The following is a 19,750-nucleotide window of genomic DNA, read 5'->3' as shown; positions in this document are numbered from 1 at the left end:
TTCTCTTCTGCCTCCTTATTTGATGAAGAAAAGGGGCCCTGGCAGAGTCTAAGAGCATCCTGCAGTGCTCATCCCATGCTTGACCCACTTTGCAGGCAGCTTCCCTCCTTTTTCCCTGCCGCGTTTGTCCTCAGGGAAGAGGAACATGGCTCAGTGTTGCTGCTGCTGCAGGGACCTGTGCTGCAGCTCCCTGGAGCCTGTTCTTCCTTCCCCCTCCCAAAGAAAGGCTGCTGCTGAGTGCTCTGTTGTGTCTGGCCATCAGTGTATCTTGCTTTAGTTCAGCCATCTCAAAGCTGTACCCTTTTCCCTGCAATCTCTTTTAGAAATGCTTTGAATTAGCCCGACTTCTGAAACCCGTTGTATTTATTCCCATAGACTTTGAAACCTTAAAACAACTCCTCTTTAACATCTGCGGCATCACAAACAGCACAGAATCTGGTTGTTGGACTTCGAACAGCCCCAAGGTGAAAGACCCGGGGTCGTGCAACCCTTTCAAGCTGACCGGGTTCACTCAGCCGACTGTGAGGCTATGCAGGTTTATTCTCTGCTGTTTAAAGCCGTTCCTAAGCCCGTTTAAATCAACCCCAACCCTTGTCAATAGGTCCAGGGAGCTCATGCGAGCGCTCCCCTCTCCCTGCCCCGGTGCCTCCCGTCCCGCGGAGCGAGCCCCGGCGCCACCGCGTGGCTGCATCCCGGTGTGTGGCCGGCGGAGCTGCCCCGCTGCCCGCAGGGCTCGGGTACCCACCGGGCGGCATCTTCACATGGAGCACTGGATGGAGTGTGATTCCTCCCTGCCAGCTGGGTTCGAAGGATCCCAGTGCACACCTGGAACGGAAGCGAGCCTGCTTAGGAGCCTGGAGGTGGAGTGAGGTCAGGAAATAGATGCTGCAAATACACTTAAGTAGGTGTGATTCTATTTTTAACCTTTTTCTTCCCCCCCCCGTCTTTTATCTTCTAAACTCTCTTGAATCCCTGTAGTTATGTAAGGGGAATGAGTGGTGGTAGAGGAAGAGAGGCTGAGAAAGTTGGGGCTGTTCAGCCTGGAGAAGAGAAGGCTGCGTGGAGACCTCAGAACAGCTTCCAGTATCTGAAGGGGGCTATAGGGATGCTGGGGATGGACTCTTCATTAGGGACTGTAATGACAGGACAAGGGGTAATGGGTTAAAACTGAAACAGGGGAAGTTTAGATTGGATATAAGGAGGAAATTCTTTCCTGTAAGGGTGGTGAGGCACTGGAATGGGTTGCCCAGGGAAGCTGTGAATGCTCCATCCCTGGCAGTGTTCAAGGCCAGGTTGGACAAAGCCTTGGGTGCCATGGTTTAGTGTGAGGTGTCCCTGCCTATGGCAGGGGTTTGGAACTGGGTGACCTTAAGGTCCTTTCCAACCGGAACTATTCTATGATTCTAAGAAAGAAGTTGACGAAGGAAAGAAACCCAGCTGGTGCCTGCTGGACAGGGTTTGGTGGCTGAGTGCTGGCAATCTGCTGGTGTCACAACTGGACTCTCCCCCAGATGATGGGCTCTGTCTTGTGTGGCTGGAATAGAACACGGATGAGAAGCGATGCCTGCTTGAGGATGCTGCTCAAGGCAAGGTTTGAGGAAGTGGAAATGCCAGAATTGGCTTTTCCCAGAGCAACAGAACAAGCATTTTCCTCTGCTGCTACTGCACCATTGCAAGGTTGCTTTGAGCAGCAGCAGCAGCAGCAGCCCAGGCTGCTGAGCTCAGCAGTGTCTTTGTACCCTCTCTCACATGAACAACTGTGATGTTTTCTGGGTTTACTCTCACCCAGGCAGCTCAGTTTGGGTTCTAACTTGCCGTGGCTGCTTCATGTAAAGAGTATCCCACCCCAGACCAGTTCCTGTGTGAAAGGAGACTGAGAGGGGTTCTGAGGGGTGGGGGCACAGGGATTTTTGCCCAAGAGCCAGCAAGAGAACCCAAGGCTGGGGAGAAGACGCAGTGCTGTGCCCTGGAGGCCACTCCTGCATGCTCCATGTGCTGACATCCCTTTCCCCCTGCAGCTGTGGCACTGTTGCCCCCGGGGATGCTGCAGTATGTAGGTCAGAGCTCTTCTGGAGTCATAAGCATTAAATGAAGCTTGCTCTGATCTCGGCTGCTCCAATCTTTCCAGGTAGCTGCTTTAGTATTAAGCTTCCCCCTTCCTCTCTGGGTTTTTGGTGGGGAAAGGTCTTTCATTACAAGTTATCAGTGGCTGATAACACGGTGTGCTCAGGTTTAGGATTATTTGTATTGTGTGTAACAATGGAAATTGGGCCACCCATGTTTTGCAAACCCTGTTCTTTGCCTTGCAGCTCTAGCGAAGGACAGCTCTGGTGCATGGCTGGTACTGACTCACTCACAGGACCGTGGCTATCAGTGCTGCAGCAGCTGCTCTCCCCAGCAGATAACAGAAAGCATCTGGGGCAGCTGGGGAGATTCAGTGTATGATATGTAGGGCACAGTGGGAGGTGGCTATCCTGTGATTACAGCATATCTCCAGCACCCGGCTGCCACGGGTTTGGGGTGCAGGGTGGGTTGGCTTTAACTTATCCAGGCTTTTAATTCAACAGCTAAATCCCAAGTCCATTGGGGACTGATGTTTCTCCTTTAGAAAGCTGTTGTATAAAACCCATCAGTAGCATCGCTTGGAATCCCATAATTAAGCCTGGACCTTCGCTTTCTGCCTGCTCCTGGATTGGATTACATGTGTGGTCTAATGAAATCCACCTCCCCCTTTGCTGAGCCTGCTTTGCAGACAGAGCTTGCGCTCACAGGTCACGAGCCACATCAGAAACCACAGGGAAAGGGGATTTGGGATTTGCAGATGGTTTCCCCAGACCACCCCCTGTCACTGGCTGATCCTCCAGCCCAAGGACTTTTAACACAAACCACAATAAAAAAGAACATTTAAGGGAAATCAAGATAGTGTTGTTTCTCTTTTTTAGTGCGGTGACTGTGGTTCTCAGCGCTGGAGTACGACACGGAGCGACTGAGAAAGAATGAGGTGAATGTGATGCTGGTACAACCAAAGGGTCACACTGGGCATAGTTTGGAGGCTTCACACATTTATAGGTGCAATGTAAATTAAAACCATGATAACCAGCTCCTAAGAAATGGTGCACAAGCAGCTTATCTGGTTAGTCTATCAGGATCTTTGAGGAACCTCTGTTAGCATCAGTATAAACATCACCAGACATCCTCAGATGCTCACTCAGCTGAAGTGGGTGTTCCCAAGGCTCCCAGTAAACCAGGCTGGAAGGGAGCACACTGAATTGAAATCCACCTTCCAGCTCACACCAGGTTGCTCAGAGTCACCCTCAAGCCTGCGGTACCTAATGAGCTGCTTGGCATCCCAAAGCCTGTCCAACAAGATTCCCAGGTCAGGGAGTCAGTGGAATTTATGCAGAGACCTGTTGAAGTGCTATGGCCTGACTGGGAAGAGCCTCATTGTCCCCATAGCTCTTAAGAGGTTCTTCCTGGCTGAGACTCTGTATTTGAGTCATGTACCTCTAAAGAAAGTCACCCCTATTTAACTGGAATACTTGGGATATTTGGGGTTATGTCACTCAGGAGACTAAGAACGAATACTGGTGAGGGGGGTGTGGACTGGAATGAGCAAAACGAGCTCCTGACCTGAGAATTTCCAAACTTCAGGAAAACTCTTGACACCGGGAGGTTATTTCTGCTTCCAGGTGTGACTGCCACGTGCTCAATGAGCTGTGTGTGCACTGCCTGGGACCCCAGGGGAAGGGAAAGCTGTGCCTTACACTGCGCTTGGGCTCCGCGGTGCAGTGCTGCCGCAGGGACCACTCTGCTTACAGGCAGTGCGGCTCCACCTGCACTGAAGTGCTGTGAAACCCCCTTCAGTTCTGAACCCGGTTTTAATCAGGATTTGAAGTCAACTGTCACAATCACGAGCTGCCCCTGTGCAAGGACCTTTACTTACAAACCACCTTGCCATGGACAGCTGGTGGAAAGAGGGCTCAGCTGTAACGGGGAGCAAGGGGGGTGTTTGGCAGCACAAGCAGGGCCCCAGACACCTTGCGGTCACTTTGGTGGCCTCACACCCCTGTCTGCATCCTCACTGAGCCAACGCCTTCAGATCACAGACCCATGGAATGGGTTGGGTAGGAATTTTCCTTAAATGTTAGGAAAAGCAAGTGCTGGGGTCGGGAACCCGGAATGGGAAAGTTTGCACTGGGACTTGTCATAGAGAAATTATGTTCTGCCTTTCAAGATGTGCCAGGGCCGGGTCCAACTCCAGTATAAAGGCAGTACTATGGTATAGCACTGAGTGACTGCATAGAGATCTCATTGCAGAGGCTGTTAGCACTGAAGGTAAGCAGACTTCTCCTCCCCAGGCCTCCACCTGTGGCCGGGATGTTCGGTCCCGGCTCCTATGACTGAAAAGAGCTCGTGTTTCTCTGCCTGTTTCCAGTTGGGGCCATGAACCACCGTGTCTGATTCATTTCCAAGCTGCATCATTCTGACAGCTGCCAATTCGGTACACATACCATAGGCTGAGCTGGGGAGCTGCCCAGCGGGGCAGGATGCTGCAGCCTGGGCACGGCTCTACCTGGCCCAGCAACACCTCTGCAGCCCTAGAGCTTGGGCACAACAGGGAGCCAAAACAGGCATTCACTGGGGGCTGGTTGGTCAAAGTAAGGTGCTTGGGAGCATCCTTTTTATGACAGAATCCCAGACTGGTTTGGGTTGAAGGGACCTTAAACCTCCCCCAGTTCCAACCCCTGCCACGGGCAGGGACCCCTTCCACTGGAGCAGCTTGCTCCAAGCCCCTGTGTCCAACCTGGCCTTGAGCACTGCCAGGGATGGGGCAGCCACAGCTTCTCTGGGCACCCTGTGCCAGCGCCTCAGCACCCTCACAAAGAACTTCCTCATACCTAACCCAGTGCCTGTCCCTATCGCTCACTCACTCTTGCCCTGTCAGATGTTACCTGCTCAGGGGTACACCGCTCGGGTGCACTGGTTGTGCCCCACAGCCCTGCCTTGGCTGCTAGCTGCCTCTTCTAGCTGGCGGCTCCTCACACAGCTGGTGCCTGCAGTCATCAATGGGCTCCAGCCGGGTGTTCAGTGACGGCTCCTCAGACCTAAATCCGTTCCTGTCGCTATGAACTGTGCCGAGCTGTGCCTGATGCGCTCCCACCCGACGGGAGCAGCCCGTGGTTGTTGAGCCCTGTGGAAGGAGCCACTGTTCCAGTGCAGCTCCTGCTTCAGGCCCGGCTGCTTCCTGAGGGGGCTCGGGCCGGCCCACGGACACCACCGGCACCGGGCGCCATCACGGGTGGTTGCCAGGGGGACGCCGCGCTCCCCATAGCGGGCAGCGGCACCGGGCGGCCCCCAGCGCCCTTCCCCGGCCCCGTGCTCCCCGCTGCGGCCCGCTCCCCACTGTCTCCACCGCACCCCCGGGCCGAGCCCTCTCCTTCCCTCAGGGGTCCGCGAGGGGGGGGCGCGCCGCAGCCGTTGGTCCGCGCGCGGGGCCCCCGCCCGTTGTTTCGGCTCCCGGGACGGCCTCGCCGCTGCCTGCAAACCCCAGCGGCGGTTGCCGCGTCCCCGCCCCTCGCTCCGGCTCCGCTCCGCGGCTGCTCCCCCGGCGGAGGGCGGCGCGGCTCCGGTTTGTTCCGTCCAGCAGCGCTTTGAGCGGTACTGGGAGCCAGGAGCGTGGGGGTTTCAGTCAGGCGTTCGCTGCGGGCAGCCCGGCCGTTGCGAGGCAGCGAGAGGCGGGTCCTTCTCCCTGTCCCCCTTTCTCCCCCCGCCATATAAAGCCGCCGCCGCAGTTGGGCCCGAGCGCCGCCAGGTCCAGCCCGAGCGGAGCTGAACGCCGCCGCTTCACGGTGAGGCTTTGGCCTTGGGGCCCGCTCGGCGGGGGGGGGAAAGCAGGCCCGGGTCTGGCGCGGGCGGAGCTGCCGGTGGTGGTGATGGGGGCAGTGTGGGGCCGGGGCGGCTGCGGGCCCTGTAGGTGGTGCGGGGGGGGGCGCGGCTGTGGGGTCTGGTAAATAACGCGGAGGCGCTGCCCCCTGTGGGGCCGTTCCGCACCCGCGGGGCCTGGGCTTGCTTCGGTCATCGCGGGTCCCTGCGCGGAGTTCTCAGGGGTGAGGGGTTAGAGGCAGCGGCACGGAGAGGAGGGGAAGGGAGCGGTGTCCATGAGGAGCTGTGGGAGGCTCGGCCTTGCCTGTTCGAGAGGGCTGAGCTCCTGCGTTGCAGGCTTCTGTATGCAAATAACCGCTGTAATTCAGGTTTGCCTTCTGCCTGGCTCCCGACCTGTTCTGCTCTGTCGGATGGAGCTTCAGGCCTGCTCTGCTTAGTCACCCGGTTGTGATGCTGAGGCCTGCCTGTTTCCACAGCTGTAGCGCGGTCTGCTTAAACATTGCTTATTGTATTTATTCCTTCTAGGAGGCAGAGCTCTGTGGTATAAAAACAGTGACATTTGGATGAAACCCTCGTCTGTTATGTGATAAGGCGTTAGATTAACTTCATGCCACCTGATCCAGACCCTTAACCGTAACCTAAAGGTCTGGATAGAAGTGGTTTGGGGTGATAGAAGGGTCTCGATGCAAATGTTCTTGCAGGGGTTGGGTTCATTGAGGCAGCAGCATCACTGCCGTGCTGGCTCCATTGTGCAGCATTATGTAACCCTAGACACGAGCACCCGAAGGCTGGCATATGAGGCTGGGCTCGTTCGTGAGTGCTTGCAGGCGGTCGCTGCAAGGAGGAGTGTGTTACGTCTGGAATGTGTGCCTGGATCACCGTCATTCCAGCTCCCGGCGCAGCACTGTGTGTTTAATCCAAATCGTATGTTTGGGGCTATATTTGTATCTTTGGAATGTTGGTGTGTTCCTCCAGAGCACCCATCTCAATTAGAGGTAATGCTATCATATAGGGTTACATTACTGTGTAAACATTAACTAGCTGCTTGCTCTGCCAAATGGGAATGAAAGCAGTGAGGACTTCAAGCTGGTGTGAGCTGCTTAATAACGCGCTTTGGCTGTGCTCCACAGCCTGGGTTTGTTGCAGTGCTGTCAGGCTTGGCTGTATTGATGACCTGCAGGAGGCATTCAGAAAGGGGTAATGTAGATTTGCTGAAAGGGGTCCAGCTAATTCCGTTTGGGTGGCTCAAGTGCTGCTCTGAGGAGCTTGTGTGCATAGCTCTTAGGTTTGAAATGAATGTGTAATGCCTTGTCCCTAAAGCCTTGCAGGACAAGTTACCTGCCTTAGAGCTCTTCAAGCAGGTAACTCAAGGAACATGAATCTGTCGCAATGGTTTGCTGCTAAAAGACGCTTTGGTGAGGAACTTGCAACACATCCTGCTCATTTGTTGAGAACCAGTTTAGAAGGTGCTCCTGGTCAGGCAGTTTTGTCCTTCCAAGTTCCTTGGTTCAAGTGCAATGATACCGAGGCAAACTTCATGTGTAGCTTCAGGCAGGAGTTGTAGCCTCCTCCCTGCTGTATCAAGTGTGTTGGTTCTGGGTTGGAGTTGTTAAACATCTGGGAAGATGCGTTCTTGTGGAGCTTGAGTATTTTGGTTAGTGACATCTCTGAAGCTGTTTCTGTTTATTGCAGCTCTTAATACAGTTTGTTTGAGAAACTTTAAAATGCACAGTCATCTTAAGCTTTCCTAATGCTAACAAAGTGCTGAGCTAACTTCCTACTCTGTACGAGCAGTACTGAGTGCTGAAAGCCTTCCTTGTGGTGATGTATTGCTTTTTAATCTCTTCAGAAAGCCACATGCTTTTCTGCAGGGGAGCCTTTGATCCTGAGTAACCTGTTCTTTGTGCTTGGAGGAGGGAGGCTGGACTGGGCTCTGAGGGGGCTCTTTCCAACCTCAGCTTTGTCATTCTGCTCCAGAGGCTATTGTTTGAAACCTGCTTTTGAGGTCTGGCTTCATTTGAGGAGCAGTTGTCTGGCTTTGAGGGCAGGTAGTGTTTTGGAAGTGTTGAAAGTCAAGTCAGGAGAAAGATTGCTCTAGTGTTTCACTATAGAAATAAGCAGTAATAATTTGTGTATTCTGAAGTTCTTGTTGAGCTTCCAACAGTCCTTGTTTCTTAAGCATGAGGATTAGTGACTTTAGGCCTGTTGATTCAAGCAGTGAATAACTTGAGGGATTTAAGTGGCATTGGTCTATCTGCCGTGGGTAAGAAGCAATATAAATAGTAAAGGTAATGCCTGTCTTTGGGTTGACTGAACTTGTAACATCTGCTGGGTATAGTGTGGAAATAACTGTCCTTCTCTTGTAGATGCCTTCAATTAAACTGCAGAGTTCAGATGGAGAAATCTTTGAAGTCGATGTTGAAATTGCAAAGCAGTCTGTAACTATAAAGACGATGCTGGAAGGTAAGAGCATGAACCCTTGAGGAGCACTGCCTTGTGCAGAGGTAGCAGCGCATGCAGGGAAGGAGCTGTGACCAAAGGAGACAACCTGGTGCTGCCCTGAAAAAGGATTCCCAGGTCTATGAGGCAGCTTCTGCCTTAGGTCAGCACAGCCCAAACAGTTGCTGTCATAGCTGAAACTGTGTTTTTGGGTGGGTGTGCTCTCACATAAAGCTTAAAGTTTCAGTCCTCTTGTTAAGAAGTGCTTAGAAAGAGGCTTGTAAAAGGTGAGCACCCTGCTGCCTTGCTTACAGCCTGCGTTGCTATTGTAAGAGTTAAGCAAACAGAACATCCAATAGTATTAAACCCCAAGATTATTTAATCCCACAAACCAGCCTTGCAATGTAAATATCTCTTAAATGGGGTGGGAGATCATAAAGCAATGCACTGAAGAGCTAAAATGAAACCTATATTGTGAGCTTAGGGCTGCAATTCAATTATTTGGGCTAAATGCTCAGTTCTGATCTCCTGCTGACATACATTTGAAACAAAGGAGCTTGTTGGGGGGGAGGGGAGGTCTGCCAGATGGCTGGGATACAGAGCAAGCTGTGTCTAATCCCTCCATGCAAATCCTCATTGTCTCCTGGTGGCTTTCCCAGTTTTTGGGTGTATTCATGAATTAACTTGGGAGGAAAAAAAACCCTTTCTGTCGACGTAGTTAAAATTGTGTCCTTGGGTATAAATATTTGGCAGGCTGTGACACTTGCACTTAAGAACAATAAGAATGAGGCTGAAATACTCCCAAGTCTTGAACACTTTGATTCTGTTAATAAGATGCTGTAGAACACGACCAGCAACATGAGCAGGAAGCGTTGCTCTCAGTGGAATACATTAGGGAGCACAATTCTTCTCAGCTTTCTCATGCAGAAGCTGTGTCACTGCTGGTGTTTAGTGACACTTGGTGCTGACTAAAGGGAGGTTACACGTGGTAGGTGGTGTTAGGCACCATAAACTAGCTTCTTGCTACTCTGGATGAGAACCAGTGTCCTTGTACAGGTGAAATGCATCTGCAGTACAGCTGGTTAAGCACCAGTTAATAGATGTTTTGTTGGATGCTGCAGCTTGAAGGGGAAGAGCTAAAAGGTGAGGTTGTGTTGAGCATCCTGGGATAACCAGTCAGATAGGAATTTTTGGGTACAGATAAAACTGCTGGTTTGGGGGTGATGGGGACAAGTTGATCTAAATTGACTAAATCTGGGTTACTGCTTGAATTATTTCCCCATAGCAGCTATTTTGGACTGGTCACTTCTTACACTAGTACCTGCCACCACATTCAGAGTGTGGCTGAAGTCTGTATTAACTGGTGACATATGCAGTATTTTAGCTTCTGAATTTATGAAGTTATTCCAGACTAGAAGTAGGGCTAATTAATATCTCATTAATAACAGGAGTTGACTTGCCTGAGGTAGATGCTATTGTAACTGCACGGATTTGATCAGTGAGGATGGTGTGACAGTCATCTGTGCTTAAAAATTAAGCTCCTTGCTGATGTAGAATTGTCTCCTCTGCATATAATGAATGAAGATCTGCAGTTACTCAATTACATAAAGTAGTACCAATTAATATCCCACTAATTGCAAGATGCTAATCTTTGACAGCTAGTGTCATCCAGCTGTTAGCATCTGTGTAATCAGAAAGACATATTCTCTAATCAAAGCTGGTGAATGTGGTGTTTGTGCTGTGTATCAAGGCCAGAGCTTAATTATGTTTTAATCTCAATTTTTACTTTGATTCCTTAATTATATCAAGGGGACAAAGTGACAAACTTTATCCAGCTGTGTCTAGAGCAGGCTGGCAAGCTTTTAAACCAAGGAGGATGAGGAGCATGCTTTGGAAAGGCTTTTTTGGTTGAGTGGTTGTGTTGCTGCCTCAGCATGTGAACTTCTTCAGCTGGTAAGAAGCAGGGCAGGTGCTTCAGAGGCTGAATAACTGGCTACTCTTGTAGGGGACAAAACACTGTTTCTTGCCACAGTAGATCTAAATCCTTATTTCATAATGAATGGAATGGGAGATCTCAGTTGGAACACTCTGGTTTAACTTCTGGCTTGAGCTGTTGAAAGCAGTAGATGTACACAAGTATTTGGTTATTCCATGTATCCTGTTCCCACAACACTGACCTAGCAAGTTGAGCTCTCTAACAAGTAACTGACTGCTTAACTGATGGCTTGTTGATGCTCTCATTTGATGAGGCAGCCTTGTTGGCTACTTGCCTCAACTGGGTGTAACCTAGCACATACAATGGCTCCACAGCCTTGTCTAAAAACCTTCTGTGCTCACCAGTTAGAGCTCCATTGCTGACAGTCCGTTCAGCCTCAGTGGAGAACTGGTGAAGTGGCCCAGTTCAGAGAAGGGTAAATGGTTTTGCCTGCCAGTTGCTTAGTCACCTCTGTTTTCAGATTTGGGGATGGATGATGAAGGTGATGATGACCCAGTCCCTCTTCCAAACGTTAATGCAGCTATCTTGAAAAAGGTAAGATGTTGAAAGTGGTTGTGCTTATGGCAGTGATGAAATGTGGCATTCATGTTGGAGCTGGGTATGTTGAGCTGTTGTATTAAAGCTACTTTCCATGTGCTACAAGCTGAATTGATAAGAGGTGCATGAACACGGGCATCTGGGGGAGCTGAGAACTAGGCTGAGACTGGCAGGCAGGTAATGGTAAGAGACCTAGGGGGTGACCACCTGGAACAGCAGCCAGAGGCCAGATAGGCTTCCAACGGTGTGGAAGTGGTGCTGGACGTCTGTGCACACCAGTATTGATGGGATTAAAGCACGGATTTTAATTGGATTCTGTGAACTGAGGTGGTTCTGCAGGATCCAAACACTAGGAGAAACTGAGTGGCAGTCACAGTGCTTGAGGCATCATGCACTTGATGGTACGAAATTCAGTAACAGACCATGATTATTGTTGGGTTAGGGGAGAAAAGAGAGTCTGCTAAGATGCTTTGTGCTCTGAAGTAGAAAGTGGTGTGTTAAAATAAGCACTGGACTGTTAGGGGGTAAATACAGGGTTAGGAGTTATTCCCTAGTGAACACACACATAAATAACTTCAGACTTGTCAAGTCTCTGGGGTGGGCAGAACAGAACAGGGTTTTACTTGCAGTGGATCCCTGCTCCTTTTCACTGTCTGGGGGATGAGACCGAGGTTGCATGTTTCCAAGTTACTGAAACAAAAAAGGCAAACTTTTGCCATGTGAACCTGGCCTGCTGGTGGCTGCTGCCAGCTCCACTCTTCCCCTCTGTAGTGTTCTGCTTAATAAAAACCGTGCTTCTACAAACAGGTTAAAGGCTGAGGTGTAGGTTTTCTTTGCACGGTCCTGTGTGTGTTAGTGCAGGGTGGAGTAGCTTTGTAACACCAGCAGCTGGCTTTTAAGACGATAAGTGATGTACTACTAGTATTTCAGAAGGCTGTTGTACTCCAGGGCTGGGGATCAGTTGTTCTGAAATGCAAATACTGGGTATTGGGGTGTGTTTACACAGGGCTCTAATACTAATCTAGAGGAAAAGGTGTATTTCTTCTAAAATGAAGTTAAGTTTTAGCTGGGGCCTAATGGGAGAATGATTGTGCTGAAGCTCTCCTATCAAACCCATGATTAGGTGATTCAGTGGTGCACCCACCACAAGGATGATCCACCTCCTCCCGAGGATGATGAGAACAAAGAGAAGCGAACAGATGACATCCCTGTGTGGGATCAAGAGTTTCTGAAAGTAGACCAAGGAACGCTGTTTGAACTTATCCTGGTAAGTGCTCAGGGTGTGTGAGGCTGTGCCTGGGAGGGCTCCACTCACAGCTAAGTCCTTGTGCTCTGGAATGGCTTCTTTGACCTTTCTGAATCTGGGGCCCTGGAGCTGTCTTTACTCTTGGGGCTCCCGAGTCTCAGTTGAGGGCTTACTACTAGAAATGGAGTTCTGGGGGTGTACATGCAGATTAAAACCTGGCTTTCACCTTGTGTGGTACCATGAGGCAGAGCTGCTTATCTTGGCTAGTTCATAGTGCTTCAGCACTAAAGATCTTGGGTGTTTGCAGGCTTTGGAAAGCTCTGTATAAGGAGGAGTATGGGGGGTATCTTTCATGATGCAAATGACTTCCCCTTCTGTTTGGCAAGCAAGTTCTAGGTCCTGTTACTTCAAGGTAAAGCTTCTCAGAGTGGGGGTGATGTGTTTGCAGTTGAGTATTGCACCATTCCAGTGTCAGTGTGACTTGGGTAGCACATCTGCAGAGGGCACAGTGTTGATACAGAGCCTTTAAATGTGGAAACTCTTCTACAGGCTGCAAATTACCTGGACATCAAAGGCTTGCTTGATGTCACGTGCAAGACAGTTGCAAACATGATCAAGGGGAAAACTCCAGAAGAAATCCGCAAGACCTTCAACATCAAGAATGACTTCACTGAGGAGGAGGAAGCACAGGTACGTACTTTGGGTTTTGCTGTAACTCAGATGGCTTTCTATGCTGAATTACTGTGGGGCTTTGAAATTCAGTGTGATGCACCTGACCTGGTAGCAACAAATGTAAATGCATCAGCCCCTCATAACTGGGTTGCCTACTACTAGTGGGCAACCTTTTGGTGTCTACAGGGCTTGCAGGCCATCAGCTGAAACAGTCAAAAGTGTATTGATGTCCTAGCTCAAGTGTGCGTGGTGAGGAAGCATCAAGGTTGTTCATGGCAGGCTTAGGTTGCTGTTGGTAAGAATGTTGAAGCTGTATTGTTTATGAGCTTAGGAAAGTAAGATGTTTAGATGCTCAAGTAATGAACAGATTGGTCTTGAACACCAAACTGACGGCAAAATGGCAGAGTTGGGAGAGAGCAGAATGAGATGCCTTCTTAAATACAGCGTCAGTCAATTCTGAGCTCAGGTTTGTCTTCAGAGCTGTTGTGAAACAAGCAGTTCAGTCTTAAGCTAGTCCATTTGCTTTGCCCAGATCAAGGCATGAGGAATACATTTCTTGGGTTGTGTTGACACAGAGGTCAGTCTGGAACACTGAATCTTGAATGACAAACCTGCATGAGAAGTTAAAGCTGCTTCCGAGCTTATGCCTTCCTGCAGGGAGGTGCCCCTGCCTTGAGGCTCACTGCAAATACTGACAGTTAAACTGCTCTTTCAGGTACGCAAAGAGAACCAGTGGTGTGAAGAGAAGTGAAGCCTTGTGCCTGACACTCGAACACTGTAAGGATTGTTCCAAATACTAGTTGCACTGCTCTGTTCATAATTGTTAATAGTAGACAAATGCAGCAGCAAATGAAGTTGTGTTAGCAGGATATTGTTCCTCTGCATGTGTAGTGGTTTTTTTTTTTTGAGTACAAATTTAAATCTTAGTTTTTACTAGTGTAATTGGATGTCTTTTTACTTTACTCTGCAATGAATTAAACTGAACTCAGTGTGGATTCTAGATGGGACGTAGCACTTCAGATTATCATTTTCATTACACTTTGAAAGTGTTCAAGTCCAGTTCCAGTGCTAAGGACTGACTCCATTGTAAATAAACCCACCTGTGGCTTCTTCCTCAAGAACAAGACACTTGCTTTTACAGGGTATTGACAGCTTCAGCAAGAAAGGCTAATTAGCATGTGTGTCTTGGGGAAGCAGGTGAAGTAAAAGCTACTGGATTCCTTACAGAACCATTGTGGGCAGAATTAGTGTTTAAGCTTAAAGTGATGGAACTTCTGAGATGGTTCTTGTCCTGCATATGAAAAAGAGAAACTATTCGATGACCTTCTTGTCCTGTTAGTCTGGCTTTAGAGACTAGTGAAAGATGTGATCTCGAACGAAGCAAGCTCCCAACAATGAAATCTGAGTCCTTCAACCATGTCTTGAAGACCTGCCTCTAGCTGGTAGCAGATGAGAAGTGTGTTGCTTTATGCACAGGATTGGTGTTTTTATATGTTCCTGTTAAAAAGTGGAATCCTGATTTGACCAAAAATGACTGACATTACCAAAGTTACTATTATTGACCTGTGCATGTCAGTAGTGACTGGGTTTTAGGCAATTTTAAACAGCCCTTGTGATGTAGCTCTTGAAAACATGGTTTCCTGTGTCCATATGAAATCTTATGCCTTCGATTGCGATACCTTTGGCTTGTAGAGACTTTTAATTATTGCATACAGAGCTAATGCAATATCAGCTTAACTTGGACAAAGCCACTTGCAACTAGTTAAACAGTAACTGGTTTCCTGATTTGTATTTCTTTTGTTTTTTTTACAGTTCCCTTATAGGGAGTAGGGATGGTTGTGTGGTAGCTCTTTGAGGTGTGCTCTTAGCTTGTATTGCATTCCATTCTCTGTATAAACCTTAGAGTAGAATGAACCGTAATAAACATACTTATCTCACTTTAAATATCAGTGTTCCACTTCTGGATTAATAAAGGGCTTTTAAACTTTTGTTTGCAAATGGTGCTAGTTATTTGGAACTAGGCAGCCTGCTTGCTGCTGGGTGTACGTACAAACAGGAGCACTGAGGCGGTGGTTAACTGAAGTAAAGCAGGTGTAGAGGTTTGGTTTAGTGACTGATGTAGGCCGCTACTCAGACACAGTGGGTGACTTCTCAGATGAAGCTGGAAATTAAACAGCAAGCAATGCAGATGGAGGTATTGTGATGCTTTACCAGCTCTTAGGTGATCTTTGTAGCCATTAATGAAAGGATTTGTTAACTTGCTCCAAAGCAGCATTCAAATCTTTGGGTGCATCTGCTTATTCAGCCTTTGTGCTCCTGTGCCTATCAGGCAGATTAGATACCGTGTTGTCAGGGGGCATAAAACACTCCAGTGCTGGGACATAGAGTCCCAGACTGGTCTGGGTTGAAGGGACCTTAAAGCTCATCCAGTCCCATCCAGCTGCCAGGCACAGGGACACCTTCCACTAGAGCAGGTTGCTGCAAGCTCTCTCCTCCTTGGCCTCAAACACTGCCAGGGATTTGGAAGTCCTTGGCTCTTCCCATCTAGAATTGACTGAAGAATCATCCTGATATCACAGGGTATTTGATAGCAGTGAGAAGGGGAGAGATCAGACCATGGAGAGCAGGGACTGCTCAGGAAACTCTATGACCCAAGGTCCCATTACACCAACCCATATATTTCTTCTTACTCTTGGTTTACTACTTCAGTCCTACCCATTGAAGCAATTATCCTAGAATCTAGTCATACAAATGATGAAGTGGGGGGAAAAGAAGCAGCAGAATCCTCTTAACTTCCAAGAAATCATTATTTGAGAGGTTCAGATCAGAACTCCCAGTGGCCCATCTCAAAGAGCCACTCTGGCAGTTACTTTATTTATAAAGCTATAAACATATTTTGAACATAAAAGCCAAAAACATACAAATTCAATGAAGTAAAAAACTTACAACAAGTGGTGGATGTCACTGGACAAATGAAAGTACAGCTGCAACACCTTGATCCCTGCTACATACAAACAGTGCTTGTACTCGGCTTTAATGAAGTGGTACTTCCAGGGCTTGTACATTCAAACTGATTGCAGGAAGTCGAATGATGGATTTAAACAAGAGTTGAAATTGCTGTGAAAAGAACTAAAAAAGGGCAAAGTTTTCCTTCTGTTTAAGAAAAAGCATTAACACAAACCAGGAACCCTTCATGGGGTGTTTCTAAAGACACTTGCTGGTATTGCTCAAGGTAACTTTGTTTTGGTGCTGGGGACAGCTCTTGGTCACTGTTTTGTCTTGGCAATGGGCAGCTTCATGGTCTCTTATCTTGTGTGTTTTGGAAGCTCTGAACTCTGTTCTCAGTTACACCAGCCTAAACTGAACGTGCTGCAGGGCACCGAGGGGCAGTCTGAGCGTAGCCTGCAGCACCTGGGAGCGGAGGGCAGCTCTCAATGTGCCTGTGTGGAGCAAGCACAGGTGAGAACACCATGAGCTTGGAAAAGCAGGTGTAGCTGCTCCAGGTTGTGTGTGGAGATGCTGCCAAGGGCAGTGGGGTTCAGTGTGGGGATGGGGTGGGAATTGGATGGGATAAAGGGGCTCAGAGGAGGCTGTTGTAGGGATGAGCCCTGAGCCCCTGGGGAGAGTGTGACCAAAGCAGCCTTGGAATGAGCAGGTGAAAGCCCTGGTGAGCTGGCAGGGGTGAGGGCTGCTCCTTGGCTAGGGATGCAGGTTAATAGGTCTGGGACTTGCCCCTCAATTCCCACCAGTCTTACCTATGCCCATTTGCTTTTTCTCTTATTCCTGCCTTTGGTGCTTACTTGTTTTATAGAATCCCAGCCTGGTTTGTGTTGGAAGGGACCTTAAAAACTAACCCAGCTCCAACCCCTGCCACGGGCAGGGACCCCTTCCACTGGAGCAGCTTGCTCCAAGCCCCTGTGTCCAACCTGGCCTTGAGCACTGCCAGGGATGGGGCAGCCACAGCTTCTCTGGACAACCCCATAATACCAACTGGGTAGTAACTTACAACAGCTTTACACCAGTGCTGGGTTAAACTGTGCCACTGAGGCTGCTTTGTCCTCTGTGGCGTTGGCAGTGGCTGATGCTTTGACAGCCCCATCCACTGAGGGTCTCAGTGACAGGCATGAGCTGAGCCATCGCTATGGTTCTGTAAAGCAAGTTTTGGGTGTGTTTTAAATACAAGTGATAAAAAGAGACTTTGGGGGGGTCTGGGAAGAGCCTGAGCAGCAGCTCCTTGTTCAGCACTGGTGCCTGCTCTTATCTAAGCTGGCAAAGTAATGTAAACCAGAGCATGGAGCTCCAGACCTAACCACCCCTCTGAGTGCCGTCAGTGCATCACCCAGTGTATGGCAGGCATGGGGTCAGGTAATGCTGCCTCCCTAAGGGTTAAAGTGACCCTTTCAAGCTTTAAAAGAACTTTTTAAGCTTTCAAATGATTCTTTCAACCGCTAAAACGATTTCATCCTGTTCAGGTTTGCGCAGGAGGTTTCATTTAGTGCTTCTGAAGTTACATTTACACAGGAGAGGAATAAAGCGACAGTTTCAGATCTGAACTAAGACTGGACTTAAACCCAACTTCATGCTACTCTAAGCCAAACTACCTAAATAAAAGGAATAAACCCAAAGCTGCTCTACAGACTAATCCTTTTCTTTTCAGTCTTTGAGGCATAAACTGGTTTTAAAAGTTCTGTTTAGCCCAATGTAAAAAATTTGGGTTTGTGGCTTTTTTTTTGCATTAAGAAAAACAATATAAAAATAATTTGTACATTATAAAGATCATAAATTTCTGCAGTTCTACAATAATATTACTACATAATTTGTGTTCAGGACTTTAAACCCCAGTAAGGACAAAACCCAGACCCCCCTCTCCCTCTGTGTGGTGTTATTTATCCCCTCACTGGTCTGGAATCTCTTTCAAGGAGGGGATGATTTGGGCTGGATTGAGTGGGGAGAGCCTGTAAACCCAAAGGAAATCAAGAAGTGATTGGATTCATCTGGGCTTGAGATGGGGTCAGGTTGATCTCAGCTCCACCACAGCGGGGTTGTGTTGGTCAAGCTCAAACATAAATAGAACACCAGGAAGTGGTGAAGGTTTTCACCACACTGAACCTTTGGCATGGTCCTGAGGGTGGAGGGAGGATCCTGTGCAGATCCAAAAGCAGAGGAAGGGGATTTTAGGAAGTTATCCACCAAAGCATCAACAGAAGGGCTCTGGGGGTGCCTGGAGCAGGAGCTGCTGGACTCTGCTGGGGAGGGAGCTCCAGGAGGGCTTTTAGGCTTTGCCCAGCATTCAGGGAGCTGTGACCATGATCTACAGAGGACAACCCCTGCCAGGGGCTGGTCCAGCTCCTTCTGTGCTCAGTGCTCCCCTTCCCTCTGCTATGCTCACGGCACACGTCTGCATGAGGCCCGTTACCTGTAACAGCACCTTGGAAGCGTTCACCTCCTCGGCTGAAACCCTCCTTTCCTCTGTTATCCGGTCGGATCAAAGCCAGCATCACTACACTGAGCTTCAGCTTTTACAACTGCTCCTATTCCAGCTTTTCCAGCTCTGTGATGGCTACAAGAGATGTGTGAGTGAGGGACTACACTTGGAAGCAGGGAGCAAAGGCAGTGTTAGGGTGATAGCACCTACCATGTACTGCAGCAAGCTGGGGAGGTGGGCTCTGCTTCCCACCATACCTGGAGATAATGCAGTAAAAGAACCAAAAACCCCCAAACAAAGAAGAAAAGCAGCACAGGGCAGGGACAAAGGCTTGTTTACTCATCAGCACTTTAAATTTTGGCAAGTTCTCATTACCTTTTGTTTTGGAGATCACTTTTCTATCTTTTAACACCTCTCCCACCCCCCAAAAGAAATAAAAACTAAAGGAGTTTTCCAGCATCCTCAAGGCATCCCATGTCCTAACCCTGCACGTTCTACAGTGCGATGGGGAATGTGGCCTCTGGTCCTTGGCAGTGGGCACTGAAAGGAGGTACCCGGTGCCCCGGCGGGGGGCGCAGGACTATGTCCCCGTGGAGGCCACGCAGCGTGGAGGGGACTCTGTGGGCGTCCGTCTGGAGGAGCCGGAGGGGGGCTGGAGGTGAGCGGAGCCGGGGAAGGGATCGGGGTGATCTCTGTGTGCGGAGTCAGCGGGGGCTGCGAGCTTGTCTGAAGGGAAAGCAGAGGAGATGCATTGGAGTGCGTCCAGAGGAGAGGGAGGGGAGTCTATAGCACTTCCATCGGAAGAAACTGGGCTGGCACAGCGTCCTTCTCCTTGTAGGTACCGAATGCACTTCTTTTTCCTCCTAGGGACAGTGGAGAGAGTTATCTGTGAATAAAGGGCGAGTTCGGGGTCATACACCAGGCACAGAGCAGCGATCCGGGGGGACCCGTCCAGCGCCCCCCCACCCCGCCCGGGGATCGCCCTTCACTGCGGCGCCGGGGCTGTGCTGCGCTGCGACCGCCAGGCGGCGCTATAACGGCGGCCCAGCGGCGCGGGTGCGCGGGGATGGGGAAAGGGGAGTAAAAAGAACAGGAATAAAAGGCATGTGATACAGGGTAATAAATGAATAAAACTAAAACGATGGAAAGTGAATAAAATGAATCAAAAATTAAATAATAATAAATGAATAAAAATGAAAAGATAATAAAATTCGAGATAACAGTCAAAATAATGAAAAGCAAATTAATTAACCCCCAACTAATAAAAGAAAAAAGCAACAATAAACCCCAAACCAATAATATCAGTAATAAAAATCAAAATAAGGGGGGTGCTGAGGCGCTGGCACAGGGTGCCCAGAGAAGCTGTGGCTGCCCCATCCCTGTTCAAGGCCAGGTTGGACACAAGGGCTTGGAGCAAGCTGCTCCAGTGGAAGGGGTGCCTGCCTGTGGCAGGGGTTGGAACTGGAGGAGCTTTGAGGTCCCTTCCACCCCAAACCACTCCATTAAACCTTCACCCCTCCTGCCCATCCAGTCCCTCACTCTGCCTTCACAT

The 19,750-nt window shown here is 49.2% G+C and overlaps 3 protein-coding genes across 8 annotated transcripts in view; 1 reads left to right on the top strand and 2 right to left on the bottom strand.

Moving 5' to 3' along the window:
• Positions 1-19,750, bottom strand: part of JADE2 (jade family PHD finger 2) — a 444,935-nt gene that overhangs the window by 176,126 nt on the left and 249,059 nt on the right. The gene's annotated exons all lie outside the window — the stretch shown is intronic.
• SKP1 (S-phase kinase associated protein 1) lies at positions 8,194-14,761 on the top strand. Its single transcript, XM_061351997.1, has 5 exons — positions 8,194-8,346; positions 10,779-10,852; positions 11,979-12,122; positions 12,651-12,791; positions 13,489-14,761. The coding sequence occupies exons 1-5, from the start codon at positions 8,250-8,252 to the stop codon at positions 13,522-13,524; spliced, it is 492 nt and encodes a 163-aa protein (XP_061207981.1). The 5' UTR covers positions 8,194-8,249; the 3' UTR covers positions 13,525-14,761.
• The window catches only part of TCF7 (transcription factor 7), a 62,891-nt gene continuing 61,656 nt past the window's right edge, over positions 18,516-19,750 (bottom strand). For 2 of the 6 annotated variants that reach the window (XM_061352003.1, XM_061352004.1), the window contains one exon: positions 18,516-19,061. In XM_061352003.1, coding sequence (XP_061207987.1) covers positions 18,779-19,061 — 283 coding nt within the window. In that variant the 3' untranslated portion in view covers positions 18,516-18,778. Of the gene's footprint in view, positions 19,085-19,750 lie in introns of all 6 variants that reach the window. The other 4 variants (XM_061352006.1, XM_061352009.1, XM_061352007.1 and 1 more) reach the window with 2 other exon arrangements.

Source organism: Neopsephotus bourkii, unplaced genomic scaffold (genome assembly GCF_033783945.1).
Source record: "Neopsephotus bourkii isolate Nb327-2 ecotype Australia unplaced genomic scaffold, CSIRO-AGI_Nbou_v1 NB_620, whole genome shotgun sequence".
In the NCBI taxonomy this organism is placed as follows: Eukaryota; Metazoa; Chordata; class Aves; order Psittaciformes; family Psittacidae; genus Neopsephotus; species Neopsephotus bourkii.
This window is presented reverse-complemented; position numbering and strand designations above follow the sequence as displayed.